At 45.3% G+C, this 18,480-nt stretch overlaps 1 protein-coding gene across 4 annotated transcripts in view; it reads left to right on the top strand.

The window, feature by feature from the left end:
- The window catches only part of LOC308580696 (uncharacterized protein), a 62,062-nt gene extending 48,419 nt beyond the window's left edge, over positions 1-13,643 (top strand). For 2 of the 4 annotated variants that reach the window (XM_081182733.1, XM_081182735.1), the window contains 2 exons: positions 8,131-8,304; positions 11,959-13,643. In XM_081182733.1, the coding sequence (XP_081038859.1) occupies positions 8,172-8,304; positions 11,959-13,496 (1,671 nt within the window). In that variant the 5' untranslated portion in view covers positions 8,131-8,171 and the 3' untranslated portion in view covers positions 13,497-13,643. Of the gene's footprint in view, positions 1-6,296; positions 6,416-7,473; positions 7,792-8,130; positions 8,305-11,958 lie in introns of those variants that run through there. The other 2 variants (XM_081182732.1, XM_081182734.1) reach the window with 2 other exon arrangements.
- The last annotated feature ends 4,837 nt before the right edge of the window (positions 13,644-18,480 follow it).

Here is an 18,480-nt window from a genome sequence, read left to right as displayed (position 1 = left end):
ACAGAGGCTTGAGGTTCAAGTGAAAAGATGTCCTTGCAAGTCAACTCCACCCCCCTTTGTCAGGCCCACTCCCCATCAGTCTATATCCTTTGAAAGAGATAGCTGTGGGCACTTTGAAAACTCTGGCGTTGCAGGTCTTGTGATGGCGAAGGGGTTGTTGCTGCTTTTCATCATTGCACATCTGTAGAAGTGATATCCTGTAAGGGGCAGGGTTTTGGGGCGACTTAAAAACACAGTTAGACAAGAAGGATGTCCTCCAGTTTTCATGGGAAGCTGCAAATAATAAAAAATCTTAGCACATTAAGCGTTTCATTCATTCCAATATTATTATCACATTTTCCTATAACTACTGTTATTATCTGCCAAGTTCGTTTGCTTTCCTTCACTTTGGAGAGAAAGAGAACTGTAAAAAATACAAGGTTAAAATAATAATGAAACACACACAATGACTTATGAGGAACGAAAAATAAATAAATGCTAAGACACACAATTTTAAGAAATCTGAAGTAACAATGAAAATAAAAGAGTGTTTCTTGAAGTGACAACATCGGCTATAGGACAATACTGGAAAATGACTTAATACCAAGGAAAAAAATGAATGGCAATTTAAAGTTGTGCAAGTACCTTGCACTAGCCAAGATGACAGAATTAATAAGAAATGCTCAGGCAAAAGGTAAACAAATACCATTCCACAAACAATGTTTGGTTGTGCTTCGATTAACTTCATAGACATCATGGAGAGACAGATTAAATAAATGAAAACAGATTATTTGTAACTTTAAAAAAAAGTGTCAAAGCCACAAAGAGATGGAAGTCAAACTGTAGCAGGGATTCAGACTTGTTTCACAGAACAGAAAGAAAGTTGCTGTGGGAGGAAAAAGGGACAAACACTTTGTTATCGGGGTTCACATATCCTGTTAAAAGGGAAAATTATTTCATGTGAGAAGTCTGTCAGGAAATGCTGTTCCTAAAGTTCCCATTGAGGGGGGGAATGCTTTGATATTTACCTGTGAAAATAATTTGGCATGTTAAGATTTGGAACCTGGAAAGCTCTTGACTTTTTGATGGGCTAGGTTTTTTTTGTTTTTTTTTGTTTGTTTGTTTTTTTAGCCTTTTGTCTTAAATAGCCCCTGGAGCAAAGACAGATTAAGGGTGATTTCCCTCAATGGTTCCTCAATGGTTCCGAGTTTTCTTTTACATTTGGAAGAAACCTCCTCTCCCCCCTTACAGTTCCCCCCTTCCTCTCTCTCTCTTCTTTAGCTGATCTAGCCTCTGTGCATGTGCAGAGTTCATGTCTCAGCAAACCTTTTATACTATTGAAAATGTTGCATCCTTTGGCTAAATTACCATTTGAATAAGGGAAGGGAAGGGCAAGGAGTAGATTTTGAAAACAGGGTTTGATTTTAAACCAAAAAGAGAAACTCAGCAATTTAAGTATTCACCAAAGCTAGCAATTTCAGCCCAAGCAAGAGACTGCTTCCTTTATGTACAGGAAAGGGCTAATATCCTTCTGGCCATTCGCGGAACAATCAACCGCTCTCTTATTTATGAGTAAAAATGGCCAGAGTTAGAATTCATAGGATTTTTTTTTTTTTTTTTTAACATTCTCAGCCATTTCAGCCTTACCATTTGCAGACAAATTCTACTGCCCTTTATTTACAGGATGGATGGTCAAGGCGTCTATGTATTGAGCTGACTTTGAGGTCTGATTTTTAAATAGTAGACAAAATGATAAACACTGTAATCACCCAAATGCTTGATGTTACCAGTTGTGCTTCAAAACATCATGGCTTCATCTCGCACCTTTTAAAACTAAAAAGCAAAGCTAGGCTGAATTTCAACTCCATTACCACACCAGAATTTAAGAATTACCCTCCAATGCTTGCAGACACATGGTCTTCCACACAGCCACAAATTGGGAGAGTTGAAAGGGACCCTGGGGTCATCTAGTCCAACCCTCCAAAATATAGGGTTCACAGCAAGATTTCGCAGCAAGATTTGTACTACCAAAGAGGCATACACCATTTAAGTACAGATTTCCAGCTGGGAAAGGAAACATCTATGCTCATATCATGTACTAAGGAAGAGGAAAATAAAAGTACATAACTTTACACAGAACCCTTTTTGCAGATCTTGAGATAGTTTGAGTGAGTTTGAAATGATATTTAAGGAAGAAGTGAACAGTTTTCGTAAGATAGGGAGAGGATCTCTTATAAAGCACAGTTAAAGCAGGCCTAGATTTGATGATTTTTTTTTTTTAAGGGAATACACAAGTGTTGCCCCCTCCCCTCTTTGCAGTTTCCTTTAAGGGAAGCTTACTCGGGAGTAAATTTACCTGGCATAGAAGTAAGAAGGGAGAAAACAACTGAAAGAGGCAGAGTGAAACAAGGGGGAGGGTGGGCATTTTCTAACAAAAGAGGCCATGAAGTCTTATAGAGACTGATATCAGGAGCCTTACAATAACTCTTCTGTCCAACCAAATCGAAGTTAAAAAATGGACTCAAATATTTTTTCTTAGAATGAACACCATACTTTTATAGGCATACGCTTAATGAAATACATACACTGCATTTTAGTTTGAGAGAGCAGTTGTGCTCAACTAGGCTTTTGCAGCAGAAACATTAGGTTGACTTCACCTTCTCACAAACTCAAAAGTTACAACAAACATCATTTGCCATTAGACTTAGAATCACCCTCCTCACTTAAAACTAGAAGAAAGAGGTGGGGTAATCCCCCTTTCAGAACACAAGTAGCACGTATACAGGATTTCACCACTTGGGAGGGAAACTCTCTTTTAGAGCCTCTCTCAAATAACAAACATTTGCACACTCCATTCTCCATTTTGTTTTGTTTTAAGATTGATAAGGCGCAACATGGCTTTCTTAGATTTAAAATTTTGAAGCAAGCTTGCAATTTAAAACTATGTGCATTTAAGAACAGTCTGTGGATGCCAAGGCCAATGTAAATACAAACCCTTGAAATATTTCTAAATCTTTGAGTACATCTCTTATTCATTTTTTTTAAATTTTATTCTTCTTCTTTTTTTTAAAGAGAAACTAAGATCTCTAATGCTGGGCTGTTATTATATCTACTGCCTTCTGAGCACCATTAAGTTTACAGTTTCATGTTCCAGCTCTAGGCTACAGTTTAACAACACAAACTTAACCATTTTTTGCCCCTTTATTTTATTTCTATTTTTCTCTAATTGGAAATGACAAGCTGGAGGGGCATATTAGAGTCCTCTCTGGGGCAAAAAGGCTTCATGGAAGCTTTGTTGCCAGGAGGAGTCCAGCTAGGGTGTTTAGCGAGCTCCCATTCTCTCATATGTTATTATTGGGCTTTTTTCGTTAACGAAGTACGCTAAAGACAGAAAGAGTGGAAACACACACACAAGGGAGGAAAGGCAATGGGAAAGAAAGGGGGGACAGATAGAAGATCCTTTCAGTACTCAAAGTACCATTGACTAACACAATTCCTACTTATCTTCAAGCTACAAACTCATTTCAATAAATCTTATACATGAACTTAAACTTCATCCACGGGACACCTGGCCTGAAAACTTCTACCTCGGGACACCTGGCCCGAAAACTTCTACCACGGGACACCTGGCCCGAAAACTTCTACCTCGGGACACCTGGCCCGAAAACTTCTACCTCGGGACACCTGGCCCGAAAACTTCTACCTCGGGACACCTGGCCCGAAAACTTCTACCTCGGGACACCTGGCCCGAAAACTTCTACCTCCCCTTCTACCCTCCACAACAGCCTCCTGCCTAGCCTTTTGGACTAAGTTCGGGCTCCCTACTGGACGCCTGTGCAGTGCAGTGCCAGATCGGGGGTCGAGAAAACAAATTGTAGGGACGCCTCCGAGGGAAGACGTCAGAGAAACAGTAAAGGAGCCTCGCTTTCCCGGACTCAATTCCAAGACGGAAAACGGGGGAGAAAAGGAGAGAGAGATTAAGACGTTCCTGGACGACCCCGAGGGGAACGCCGGAAAACAGCAAAAGGTACCACAATTTCCCCGGCCAAGCACCGCGTAAGAATTTGTGGGGAGAGAAAGGGAAAGGTTTTGACGTTCCTAGACGACCCCGAGAGATAACGTCAGACAGAAAAGTTCCGCGATTTCCCTGGCCACCCTCCGAGGGGGAGAATCGGGGGAGAAAAGGAGAGAGAGAGAACGTACCCGGCCGACTCCGAAGGATACCGTCAGAAATGAAAGAAGGAAAGTCTGGCTGTCGTGGGGACGTTACTTTTCCACCCCCCTCCCAATGTATTTGACTTCAAACCATACTCACGTTCGAAGATGTCCCCCGCAAATCTCAGGATCCTTTTCTTTTTAGCCGGCTTGACCTCGCCTTTGCTCCCCTGGTTGAGCTTTTGGTGACGATTGATTACCGCCCGCAAAGAGGAGGCAGGGAGAGGAAGAAGGATCTCTGGGCTAAGGTTGCCCAGTGGCGCCTGATCCCTTCTATCTCCCCTCTCACCTTTACAGGAGAACCAAGGGTCCCTGAGTCGCGGTCGCCAACTGTTAACGGAAAAATCTGAGGGCTCTCTTGGACAAAAAGTAAAGACACCAACCAGGATAACTTGGAGCAAAACAGCAGCCTGTAGGCTTGGCCTTTATTGATCTGTTGCAACAGGGTGTTTCCCTCACTAGCAAGAGAGAGGAAAGACCCAGAACAATGGGCTGCAAGACCTTATAAAAACTTTTGAAATTCCCCTCCTCTAGGTCAAGCCCACCCCCAGAAACATCATGCATACATTACAGAAAGGAGGGGTTGACATCATGCATACATTACAGAAAGGGTTGACATCATGCATACATTACAGAAAGGAGGGGTTGAGGGAGGAGTTGTGGTGGTAACCTGAGTGTCCTGTCACCTGGCTGGTTCCTCCTTTCCCCCTCCCCATGAGTACTTTCCAGGTGACAATGGGGAGTTTGCAGTTTCCTGCCCCCAGAGGGAAGATCTGATCATTGTCCTTTGTTTCAGCCTGTGGTGAATCCACTGTTCTTTGTGATTTTGATTGTCTTCTGTCTGGGATTATCAGGGTTGACATAGCAACTGGGCAGGGCTCCTGTGGATGTGCTGGTATGCTGAAGAGATTATGGCTGACCAGAAACCAAGCACCCCCTTTGATAGTCCTTGTCACATGGAGTAAAAAATGGAACAGTGCAAATCCGATGTATGGTTGATTTTCTATGAATTCATAAGAGAAATGTGGCATATGTAGTGTGTGAGTGTGAGTGTGTGTGAAGTTTATACAAACAGAATGATTGGGGTGGGGGGGTTCCTGCTACAGCGGGAAACGCCATCTCCTGGCCCTGTCGCCTCCATGGGTTCCTCCTGGGCCTGCTTGGCCATGGGGGGGGGGGATGCAGCTGCCCCCAAACTCTTCCCTTCCCCAGACATTGAGGGGGGGCATTAAGAGAAGGAGAAATGAAGGAGAAGCAGGGAGGGGGCGCAGCCATGAGGGAAACTCAGAGGGAAAACTCCCTCAGGAAACCTGGCAAAGGAGAGGAGGAGGCCCAGGGGAATCTGAAAGGGGATTGGCCAGCTCTCAAATGGAGAGGCTTCTGATTGGTCCTGCTCTGGGGTGAGAAATGGGGTCAAATGGTTCTGAGAGCCCAGTATAAACTGGTTTTCTGACAGGAAACGCAGGGAAGGGATGGAGTTGGGGGGGGGGAAGAGTCCCAGAGTGGGGGGGGGCTGCCCCCTGAGCAGCATGTGCCCCTCTCCCTCCCTCCCCAATAGTGGGCTTCGCCTTTCCTGCCTGTGGTGCTTCTACGGGGGGGGGGCTTCCACACCTCCCCCCCCCCCCAGGATGGCGTGTCTGTTTCATTCCTCGCATGGGACACTTCCTCCTCTGTCTCTCTTCCTGGGCTGCAGAGATTATTTCCGGAGGGGGAGGGATCTCCTGGCTGGGAAGCCCCCCCCCCATTCTTCCCCCCCACTCGCTGATCGGGAGGGTGTCTTGTTTTTTTGAGGGGTGTCTTGATGGAGCCATTTCTTAGCCTCTTCTCCCTCCCAGCCTTTCCTTGGGATTCAGGAGCCTCTATGTTGGAGGAGGGGGAGAGCCAAGGTAACCCCCCCCATGGCCACCCCCGTCTCTCTTTCGGTGTGTCTGGATCAGATGTGGGCTCCTTGGGGCAGAGTCCTTGGCACAGACGGGGGGGGGCAGCCCCTTGAGCGCAGGCGCAGAAGCAGGAAAACTGCGGAGAGGGAGGGGTGCCCTCGGCTATGCAAGGGTTAAAAGGAGCAAAGCTGGATTCCTAGAGAGGACAGGAAGTGAAGGGGGGGTCAAGGTCCTCCATGGCTAAATTCCCTCCCTCCCACATCCCTTCCTGCAAGCGGAGAGGAGATTGCTTTGTTTTCTCTCCTTTGCAAAAGCTTCCTTGGGGCCCCTCCTGGAATCCGGTGAGTCTCCTCTCTCTTCCCCCCACCCGAGAGTGCAATGGGGAGATTGGGGTCCCTGTTCAGATCATGCAGGGTGGGGGGAGAAGAGAGAAGAAGAGGAGGAGTTTGGATTTGATATCCCACTTTATCACTCCCCTTCAGGAGTCTCCAAGCGGCTCACATTCTCCTTTCCCTTCCTCCCCCACAACAAACACTCTGTGGGGTGAGTGGGGCTGAGAGACTTCACAGAAGTGTGACTGGCCCAAGGTCACCCAGCAGCTGCATGGGGAGGAGCGGAGACTCGAACCCGGTTCCCCAGATTACGAGTCCACTGCTCTTAACCACTACACCACACTGGTCCTCCCTTGTCCTCTCTGCCAAGCCAGGGAGGGGAGGAGTTCGCAGGAGGTCTGCAGCTCTGTTCTTCCTTGGGATCCAGATGCTGCCTTCCTTTTTGGGGAGGGGGCTTTGGGTCAAGGAAAACTGGGCATGCAAAGAAACCCCCTTCAGACTGAGGAGCCACATTTGTGAACAGAGGCTGCAGCCAGACGGGAACATTTGCACATGGGGGGAGCACAGGGAGAAGAAAAGCCCGTCTGCATCTGCAGCGGCACAACCGGACCACTTCCTCTGTCCCAGATGCAACAACACATGTCTCTCCCCTATTCAGGCTAAACAAGTAGACGAACTAATGTCAAAGCAAATTTCAGATGTATTTTCAGGAAATGCTAAAGCAAGGATAAAAGACTCCTTCTCCCAACATCCTGGGACAAATGAGGAGCGATTATCAATAACTGGGTGCCTTGTGCTACTAACAGAGGACATGGAACACATAAAATCCTTCCCCCTCCCCCGACTGTGATAAAATCCTTACTATCCTGATAGGTACTTGTAAAACCTTCTGGGAGAAAATCTAGTGGAGGGTCTGTGGGTTTTGATAAACAAGAAATGGAAATTGGTGTTATCTCAAAATAGACTAGTTCTACCCTACGCCTTTGAGAATCTTGTCAGAAGAGGAGTGCAAAGCTCACCTCAGGAGTTTTTTTTAAAGGGTCTACATGCCTGGTGTCTTAAGAACAGAAGAGATTTAGGACATGTGGAAGATCTATATTTTGATGGCTTCCATGCCAGGGTGGGGGCCACATTTTGGGACTGGAGACTTGTGAAGATGGTGTATAAGCACAGACGATATCTAAGGAGGAGGGGTGTATTAGTTTCCTGATATTTAAAAAATGTGGCATCACCGGCTCCTCTGCTTCCACGTATAGATTTGGTCCCTATGCAACCCCTGACAGAGGCGGATACGGCTACACCATCTGCCTGGCTTGCGATGAGAGAGCTCAAAGATTGTGAACAGGGCTCTCCATACAAAGCACCTAGCATGGGGGCAGCTACATGTAATATCTACCCTGCTCTTTTCTGCCCATGCTCTGGGGTTTCAGTTTTGAGGCTTGGGGACAGGAAGGTGATTGGTTTTTGCACCAAGTTCTGTCAATTATCCCCACTGAGTTCAATGGGATCTATTCTCAGGTCACTACTGTGCAGACCGTGCCAGCCTTACGAAGTGGGGTGAGGAGCAAACAGAGGAAATGGGAATGACTGTAGATGTTTAGAAATGGGGCTTCTGTTGGGAAGGGGCTGCCCCATTTGTGCTTCTCCAGGGGCAGGATAATATCTAGGGCAGGAGAATCCTTGCAGGGCTTCTGAAGCTCCCTTTGCTTCTTTTTCTCTCCCAGGACCCTGCAGCTTCTTTTGGCTCTTTGACTCCTAAGGAAGGATGAAAGAGACGGATCCTGCAAACCTAGTGAGGATGGAAGGAGGAAGATGGACGGTTGACCTGGTCAGGTTGTCTCCTGCATCCCTCCCCACAACCTCTGAGCGTTCCCTCCCAGGGACCTCCGAGAGATCTGGTGAGTCCCAAGGGAGTGGAGCTGGGGACGTGGATGGAAGGAGCCGGAGAGGTATCAGGGCTTGCTCAGTTTGGGGGTGGGGGGGACGTAGGCAGGCGGATGGAGATGGAGAAGGGGAGCACTTTTTTGGGCTCCTCCACCTGCTTCCTGCCTGCGCCTTTGTCATCTTCAGGCAATTTGAGCTAGGAATACAGCTGAACCTCAGAAGTCGAACAGAATCCGTTCTGGAAGTCGGTTCAACTTCCAAGGCGTGACTTTTGATTGGCTCTTGAAATGGGAAGAGCCGATCGGAAGCTGCAACGATGCAACGTCACTTTCTCTTCCTGGCACTGCTGGGCCATCCCTCTGCTTCCCTTTCCCTCAGGCGAAATCCCCAATGGAGTATGAATCACGAGCGACCGTGAGTTTTCTTTGGGAAAACAGGTTGCAAACAAACTTTATTATAACAGATGTCAACAAGGAGTTTTGGTTCTTCTTCCACAGAAATGGAACAAAGAGTGCTGTTGTTTTTTCTATTAACTTGAATACGGTCTAAAGTTATAGGCTGTATGCTGTTTAGGTTTAAGGTTACTTCCTTTTACACATTTTCCATGGATCGGACTTCTGCACACAAATTTCTGGAACTGAATCCTAATCCTGCGTCCTCCATGTGTTGCCTTTTTCTTTTCTTTTTGGAATAACTTTTATTTGCTTTTAAAAACAAGGATCATAGGACCACTAAATGATGAAATATGTAGACCGGGGTCAGCAATCTACCATCCTCGGGCAGCAAGCGACTCACGGGGGTCATTTAACTGGCCCCTGAGCCGCCCCCAAGCCGTCCGCTTGGTGAGTCCCGTGTCTACACACGTGATCCTGCCCACGGAGCGATCTCCGTGAAAGTGAACCAGCCCAGGCGAGGTAAAGCTTGCCGACCCCTGATGTAGACCGGGTCTTCTCATGCCATTTGTACATCTCAAAACTAGCAGAATCTATTTGTAGGAATATCTGTAACATACGATTCATCATTAGCGGTCAGTGTGTGAGTTCTGGGTTCATGAAATGTTTTAAACTGGAACAAAAAATGAGGAAACAGGAGAGAACAGAGAGCATTCAACATTGCATAGCTGAATGCCTAGTCAGGAGCTCTTGTGGCCGTTGTATTTAGATTTAGTGTGAGTTATAGTCACTTTTCCTCTTCTGTTACCAATGAAACAGTACGGAGTTGGTCTCCTCATGAACACGGGAGGGGGGTTCAAACTGAAGAAAGTGATTTACATATAAATTTAAATTTAGACCAATCAGAATGAGGCAACTGCTGATGGCGTGTAGGTTTCACAGACAAGGCATGGATCCTGTCCAAAGAGCTCTGCATAAGGAAGTAAAGGAGGAGAATTGTAGGATCATGGACCCTCTCAGTAAAACTCCCTGTTGGATCATAAAATCAGTTTTGAAATTCCATACATACCTCTGTCAGGGGTCAGCAACCTGCAGCCCATGGGGGTCATTTAAGTGGGCCACAAGCCACCCCCGAACCAAGCCGCCCGCTCAGCGAGTCCCCGCCTGCTGCACTAAACCAGTCCAGAGCGGGGACTCGCTTCCGTGGTGCCGGAAATCAGACGCAGACGCATGAGCGATCCAGACCATGGCGGGATCTTCGCAGGGCTGAACCGACCCAGGCAAGGTAAACCTTCCTGAGCCCTGCTCTGTGTGATGAACCTTCGCTTTTTTGATGGAGATGAAAAGCTGAGCAGTTGGCTCCTTACTTCTCTCGCCCTGACCTAGCCACTGTGATCCACGCGACAGTCACCTCCAGGCTTGATTATTGTAACTCACTCTACGTGGGGATGCCCTTGAGACTGACCCAGAAACTCCAGCAGGTGCAGAATGCTAAGGCAGGACTCTGTGGTGGGTCTGGAAGCGTTTCGCAAGAAATACCTCTGCTCACTCAGAGATATATTTGCAGTCTTTATTTACATACATATTTACAAGGTACAGGACATAGCTTCATGCATTTGAATCCTCGGTAGCAGATCCAGGCAGTGGGAGCTTTTGGCTCCTCCTCCAGCAGAGGAGCTTGGGAAGCCCAAAGCGCCTCCTTTGTTCCCTACATTTTAACCCCCTTCTGTCCTGTGCTGAAGGAGTGGGCATTGACTCTCTCTCTGTCCTCCCTCTGAACTGGTTGAGTGGTGTTGATGGTCTCCAGCATCCGGAGGCATCCTCGCCGCTTGAGTTCCTTCCGCTTACTTGTCCTCCTCTCCCTCTCCTGTCTTTTCTAACGGCTCTTGTTCTTCCCCCTCCCTCAGCTCTGGGGCATTCCCTGGCAGCCCCGTGACAGACTCCTTACGGGGTCCTCCCAGCAGGATCACATTCACCCAGTGCTATACCAGCTGCACTAGCTCCCGCTGGAGTACAGGGTCAGGTTTAAGGTGCGGGTTTTAACCTTTAAAGCCCTATACAGCCTAGGACCTCATACCTATGAGACCGCCTCTCCTGGTATGTCCCACGGAGGACCTTACGGTCTTCAAACAAAAACATATTGGAGGTCCCGGGCCACAGGGAGGTTAGGCTGGCCTCAACCAGAGCCAGGGCTCTTTTGGCAGTGGCCCCAATCTGGTGGAATGCTCTGTCACAAGAGACTAGGGCCCTGCGGGACTTGACATCTTTCCTCAGGGCCTGCAAGACAGAGCTGTTCCACCAGGCCTTTGGCCAGGGCACAGTCTGACCCCCTCTCTCCTTCTGTAATCTTCATAGAACTCTAACCTGGTGGTTGCTATTAATATGATTCTGTATTACCGTCTTTTTTGCACCATAACACTCTTTTTCTCTCCTAAAAAGTCTGTGCATGTTATGGAGGGAATGCCTACGGGCAAAGGTAGTAGAAATAATAGTAAGGCCTCATAACTAATTATTTTCAGTTCTTCCTCTATCACAAGCATTCATTAACATTCTTAATTACTGGCCTCAACAACATCAAAAATACCATCTCAGGACTATTTAATTGCTCATCTTCTAACATTATGTATGCCATCAAATGCCAAAAGTGCCCTTCAGCTCTCTATATTGGACAAACAGGCCAAACCCAACGCCAAAGGATAAATGGACATAAATCTGATATCAGGAATCACAAGACAGAGAAACCAGTAGGAGAACACTTCAATCTCCCAGGACATTCTATGCAAGATCTCAAAGTAGCTGTCTTATTACAAAAGAATTTCAGAAATAGACTGGAAAAAGAAGTTGCTGAATTGCAACTTATTACCAAACTTAAAACCCTGGGGAGACTTGGTCTGAATAGAGACATTGGATTCTTATCTCATTATACATGGTATATGTAGCTATTTTTAGCCATCTCACCCCTTGCTTTTTCCTGTAAGGCCAATTGCAGTCTTTAACAGTCTTCAACAGATTTACCACACCTATCAGACAATCACCCATTCCCACCACCCTTCTGAGTAATACCCCTCCCCACCCTCTCACTATATATAAGGGTCTGGTGACTTCGGTGTCAGTGTATCTGAAGAAGTGTGCATGCACACAAAAGGGCATACCAATAACAAACTTAGGTGATCTCTAAGGTGCTACTGGAAGGAATTTTTTTAATTCATTAACATCGTTCAATAATCTGGGGAATAATCTTCCTGAGGCTCTAATTAGCTTCTCTCTTCATTGCAGATGGTGATGAATTGGAAGGGAAGAACAAAGGGGACCACAACAGAATCCACATAGCGGAGAAGTCAAATAAATATTCAGGGTGTGGAGAGAACATCCGCCAGAGCTCCCAGTCCACCTCCCATCAAGGAAACAGCTTCATCCAGAGGGATAGCCTTACGTCACACGAAAGAACTCACAGTGGAGAGAAATTGTATCAGTGCTTGGAATGTGGAAAGAGCTTCAGTCGGAAGGATTCTCTCATTTCCCATCAAAGAATTCATACAGGAGAGAAACCCTATCAGTGTTTGCAGTGTGGAAAGTGCTTCAGTCAGAGGAGCAATCTGACAACCCATCAAAGGCTTCATACAGGGGAGACACCCTATAAGTGCTTGGAATGTGGAAAGAGATTCAGACAGAGCTCAGAGCTCACTTCCCATCACAGAATTCATACAGGGGAGAAACCCTATCAGTGCTTGGAATGTGGAAAGAGATTCAGACTGAGCTCAGAGCTCACTTCCCATCAAAGAATTCATACAGGGGAGAAGCCTTATCAGTGCTTGGAATGTGGAAAGAGCTTCAGTCAGAGCCACAGCCTCACTTCCCATCTAATAAGTCATACAGGGGAGAAACCCTATCAGTGCCTGGAATGTGGAAAGAGCTTCAGACAGAGGAACGGTCTCACTTACCATCAAAGAATTCATACAGGGGAGAAACCCTATCAGTGCTTGGAATGTGGAAAGAGCTTCAGTAACCGCCAAATTCTCACTTCCCATCAAAGAATTCATACAGGGGAGAAACCCTATCAGTGCTTGGAATGCGGAAAGAGCTTCAATTTTAGGACTAGTCTTACTTCCCATCAAAGAATTCATACAGGGGAGAAACCTTTTCAGTGCCATGAATGTGGAAAGAGCTTCATTCAGAAGAGTAATCTCACCTCCCATCAAAGAATTCATACAGGTCAGAAACCATATAAATGCTTCCAATGTGGAAAGAGCTTCAGTCACAGCCAGGAACTCAACATCCATCAAAGGATGCATACAGGTGAGAAACCCTATCAGTGCCAGGAATGTGGAAAGAGCTTTCGTGAGACGGGAAAACTTGCTGCTCATCGAAGAATTCATACAGGGGAGAAACCCTATCAATGCTTGGAATGTGGAAAGAGCTTTCGTGATAAGGGTAAACTCACTTCCCATCAAAGAATTCATACTGGGGAGAAACCCTATCAATGCTTGGAATGTAGAAAGAGCTTTAGTCGGAGGGATAGTCTTACTTCCCATCAAAGAATTCATAAAGGGGAGAAACCCTATCAGTGCTTGGAATGTGGAAAGAGCTTCAGATGGAAGATTAGTTTCACCTTCCATCAAAATATTCATACAGGGGAGAATCCCTATCAATGCTTGGAATGTAGAAAGAGCTTCAGTCGGAAGGATGCTCTCACCTCCCATCAAAGAATTCATAAAGGGGAGAAACCCTATCAATGCTTGGAATGTGGAAAGAGCTTCATTCGGAAGGATTATCTCACTTCCCATCAAAGAATTCATGAAGAGGAGAAACCCTAATAGTGCTTAGAATGTTTAAAGAACTAATAATAATAACAGATACAGGTAGGTAGCTGTGTTGGTCTGCCATAATCAAAAGAAAATTTGAAAAGTTCTTAACGCTGGTCAGCTCCCAACAGACTATTGAAAACATGATAAAAAATCAAATATTGTTGTTTAGTTTTTTAGTCGTGTCCGACTCTTCATGACCCCAAACTCATGTTGGTAGCTTCAAGAACACTGTCCAACCACCTCGTCCTCTGTTGTCCCCTTCTCCTTGTGCCCTCCATCTTTCCCAACATCAGGGTCTTTTCCAGGGAGTCTTCTCTTCTCATGAGGTGGCCAAAGTCTTGCAGCTTCAGGATCTGTCCTTCCAGTGAGCACTCAGGGCTGATTTCCTTAAGAATGGAGAGGTTTGATCTTCTTGCAGTCCATGGGACTCTCAAGAGTCTCCTCCAGCACCATAATTCAAAAGCACCAATTCTTCGGCGATCAGCCTTCTTGATGGTCCAGCTCTTACTTCCATACATCACTACAGTGGTGCCCCGCAAGACGAAATTAATTCGTTCCGCAATTTTTGCCGTCTAGCGAATTTTTCTTCTTGCGAAGCACGGTTTAAACGGTTTAACAAAGTCGCAAGACATTTTCGTCTTGCGAAGCAAGCCCATAGGGGAATTCGTCTTGCGAGGCAAATCGCGAATGAAAAAACCTTTCGTCTAGCGAGTTTTTTGTCTTGCGAGGCATTCGTCTTGCGGGGCACCACTGTACTGGGAAAACCACAGCTTTAACTATATGTTCCTTTGTTGGCAAGGTGATGTCTCTGCTTTTTAAGATGCTGTCTAGGTTTGTCATTGCTTTCCTCCAATGTCATTGCTTTCCTCCAAGAAGCAGGCGTCTTTTAATTTCGTGACTACTGTCGTCACCATCTGCAGTGATCAGAAAGGAAGTAAAATCTCTCACTGCCTCTGTTTCTTCCCCTTCTATTTGCCAGGAGGTGATGGGACCAGTGGCCATGATCTTCGTTTTTTTGATGTTGAGCTTCAGACCATATTTTGCACTCTCCTCTTCCACCCTCATTAAAAGGTTCTTTAATTCCTCCTCACTTTCTGCCATCAAGGTTGTGTCATCTGCATATCTGAGGTTGTTGATATTTCTTCCGGCAGTCTTAATTCCAGCTAGTGATTCATCCAGTCCAGCCTTTCGCATGATGAATTCTGCGTATAAGTTAAATAAGCAGGGAGACAATATACAGCCTTGTCGTATTCCTTTCCCAAATTTGAACCAATCAGTTGTTTCATATCCAGTTCTAACTGTAGCTTCTTGTCCCACGTAGAGATTTCTCAGGAGGCAGATGAGGTGATCAGGCACTCCCATTTCTTTAAGAACTTGCCATAGTTTGCTGTGGTCAACATAGTTAAAGGCTTTTGCATAGTCAATGAAGCAGAAGTACATGTCTTTCTGGAACTCTCTAGCTTTCTCCATAATCCAGCACATTTTTGCAATTTGGTCTCTGGTTCCTCTGCCTCTTCTAAATCCAGCTTGCACTTCTGGGAGTTCTCGGTCCACATACTGCTTGAGCCTGCCTTAAGCATAACCTTGCTAGAATGTGAAATGAGCACAATTGTGCAGTAGTTGGAGCGTTCTTTGGCACTGCCCTTCTTTGGGATTGGGATGTAGACTGATCTTCTCCAATCCTCTGGCCACTGCTGAGTTTTCCAAACTAGCACTTTAACAGCATCATCTTTTAAAATTTTTAATAGTTCAACTGGAATACCATCACTTCCACTGGCCTTGTTATTAGCAGTGCTTTCTAAGGCCCATTTGACTTCACTCTCCCGGATGTCTTGCTGAAGGTCAGCAACCACACTACTCCGGGGTGTATGAGACATCCATATCTTGCTGGAATATTTCCTCTGTGTATTCTTTCCATCTCTTCTTGATGTCTTCTGCTTCTGCTAGGTCCTTACCACTTTTGTCCTTTACCTCCCCCATTTCCCTAACTCAGGGGATGGGACTTCTTCCTCCCAGTTCCCTCCATGGAAACCTAGGGAATGGGATCCGTTCCTGCTCATTCTCTGCCCCAGAGATTAAACGGAAACAAGAACACTCAGAAGCAGTCATAATAATAATAATAATAATAATAATAATTTATTTATACCCCGCCCATCTGGCTGGGTTCCCCCAGCCACTCTGGGCGGCTTCCAAAAGAATATTAAAATACTGTGATACATCAAACATTAAAAGCTTCCCTAAACAATAAATCAAAGCTTCTCTGTTCAAGCTACTTGGCAGCTGCACAAACGTTCCAGGCAGCCTACTTTCACTTTTCGGCAGCCACTGTACTCACAGTCTATCTGCTTTTTCTCTTCCGTCTCTGAAGAGGCTTGCTTCACGGGACTTCCGGGTTAGCGCGAAAGGGAATGGCGGATTCCCTCCGAGCTCTGGAGGGAATCGGCTCAGTAGAAGACGGGTCTTGGCGACGCGGGGACCCTCAGAAACCACAGGCGCTGAAGCCTGGGGAGTTAGTGACTTGGCGGGCACCATTTGCGCCCCCCCCCGACCTGCAAAGAAGCCTTTTTAAAGGCTTCGGAGCGGGGGACGGAGAGTGGCGTGGTACTGTGAGTAGACCGCTTCTTCTGCTGAGTGAAGCCGCAAGCCATGACCGGAGAGTGCTGACTTCTTCCTTGGAACATTTGGACTCTAAAAGTAACAACCCGTGAGTAATACGGAAATCGGAATTAAAAATCATATTTTTTGAATTGGGCACGATCGGGGGAGGTGCTAAAAGGAAGTCCGTCTCCCCCTCCTGTAGATAAATTAAAGCAAGAACTGATAACTAAGGTTGAGAGAACATCCTTCTCTTTACGGGAGAAAAGTTATTAATTCTACGATTTGGCAATATAAGTAACTTTGCTGGAGGATAAGAACTGACTTTAAGAGCTGAAGTGCAACCCCCCGAGACCCGGGAATGATCCGTGAGAGAGCCTGTTGAGGAGATACAAAGAATTTGACAGAGAGGGACTGAGAGAGATTTGAGGGCCTCGGATGTGAGATCTCCAGGCTGATAGTTGATGGACTGATGGACATTTTTTGGGGATCAAAACCGGGAGGGGAGGGGGTGAGAGTTTTGGAACCCAAAGGGTGTATAATTATATGTTGTTTTCTGTTATTTTGTTTTGTAAATAATATGAAAATTGGGAAATTTGTGGAAGGGAAATGGGGTCGACCTTAGAAAAATATGTAAAGGATGTGTATTTTGGTTTAATTGAGGTTTATAAGTTAAATTTGGTTAACTAAGTAGAATTAAGTAAAATATCAATAAGGTAAAGGTTGGAGATAAGAACTTGCTGAGTAAACTATTGGAGTTGGGATGCAGGAGGGGGAGGTGTGGGGAAGTCAGGGAAAGTGGTTAAGAAATTAGGGATTTGAAATTACATGTGTTTGTCTTTGTGTTTGTATGCCTGTGTTGTGTATTGTCTGTGTTTGTGTAAATTTTGAAAACCCAATAAAAATTTTATTAAAAAAAAAGGACACTCGTACAAAAAGCAGGTGGCTAAACAGCATGCCAAAGGTAGTGCCCCATAAGTTGCTCCCCATGTCAATGTATAAACCAACAAATGCTGCAATGCACTGAAGCGGAGGAAGATAGAGGAGGGTGGAATGCCGTCCCCCCATCTGTAAACTGAAATTCATGGTAAGAAAAAAATATGTTTTTACTAGATGGAGGGGGGCGCCATTCCTGATAGGGATCTACCAGAACAGTATCCCAGCATTGGGGAGGGCTTCCTCTGCCTCCAGATCCCTGTGGAACTCCTCTCTGCAGCATCCGAAGAAGTTTGTACCTACGAGACTGCCTCTCCCGGTCTGCCCCACGGAGAGCCTCAAGGTCCATAAATAGCAACACCCTAGTGGTCCCGGGCCCTAAGGAAGTTAGATTGGCTTCAACCAGAGCCAGGGCCTTTTCAACACTGGCTCCGGCCCGGTGGAACGCTCTGCCTCATGAGACCAGGGCGCTGCAGGATCTGATTTCTTTCCGCAGGGCCTGTAAGACAGAGTTGTTCCGCCTGGCCTTTGGCTTGGAGCCAATTTGATTCCCTCCCTCTCTTTCTTTTTTCTTTTCCTTCTCCTGCTGCGAGGAGGCTACATTTTAATATTTTAATGTTTCAGTATTTTAATGTATTTTAATCTTGTTTTTAAGTTGTATTCATTCAACTTGTTTTTATTGTTGCTTGTTAGCCGCCCTAAGTCCAGCCTTGGCTGGGGAAGGCGGGGTATAAATAAAAATTATTATTATTATTATTATTATTATTATTATTATTATTATTATTATTGGAACACCTTCCTTAGGGGGGAGCGGGGCAGACTGATGCAGAAAAATTCAATCTCGTATTTTATGTAACAAAAACGAGTCAAATAATAATTTTTTTTGCTTTATGCATGGCATAACTAATCAATATTATAATAGCAGTCAAAAGAACAATTATAGTTAGAAGATAATGAGAATATGACGACTTGAGTAAAAAATGGGTTTTGTATCATTCTGCCCGACCTACAGAGAGCTTTGATACATTGGATGTGGCACTTTGATACAAAGTGTAAATTTTATGAGAATGTTAAGTATTTACAAAAATTTAATGAAAAAACTTTTTATTGTGAGAGATCATAATCAGCCTTACAATTGGTTACTTAAAATCTAAATAACATATCAAAACTAACAGTGTTTCACATATATCATAGACTTTACGGCAGGTTTTCTTACAAAGCATCAAAACATATTAATCTCTCCTCAAACACATCCATTTAAGAAAGAACTTTGGAGAAACTTTAGAAAGTATAAGAACTCACATTAGGTAGTCAAAAATAGTAATTTAAACAAAAGGCTTATAACAAATAAGATAATTACTGAACGTTTAGCTTCTATTGTACATTATATCCACTGAAGTCAATAGAAAAAGTATACAGTGGTACCTCGGGTTACATACGCTTCAGGTTACAGGCGCTTCAG

Source organism: Podarcis bocagei (genome assembly GCF_964188305.1).
Source record: "Podarcis bocagei genome assembly, chromosome: 2".
Lineage (NCBI taxonomy): Eukaryota > Metazoa > Chordata > Lepidosauria > Squamata > Lacertidae > Podarcis > Podarcis bocagei.
The sequence above is the reverse complement of the archived record's forward strand: the minus strand, read 5'-3'. Positions and strand labels throughout refer to the sequence as shown.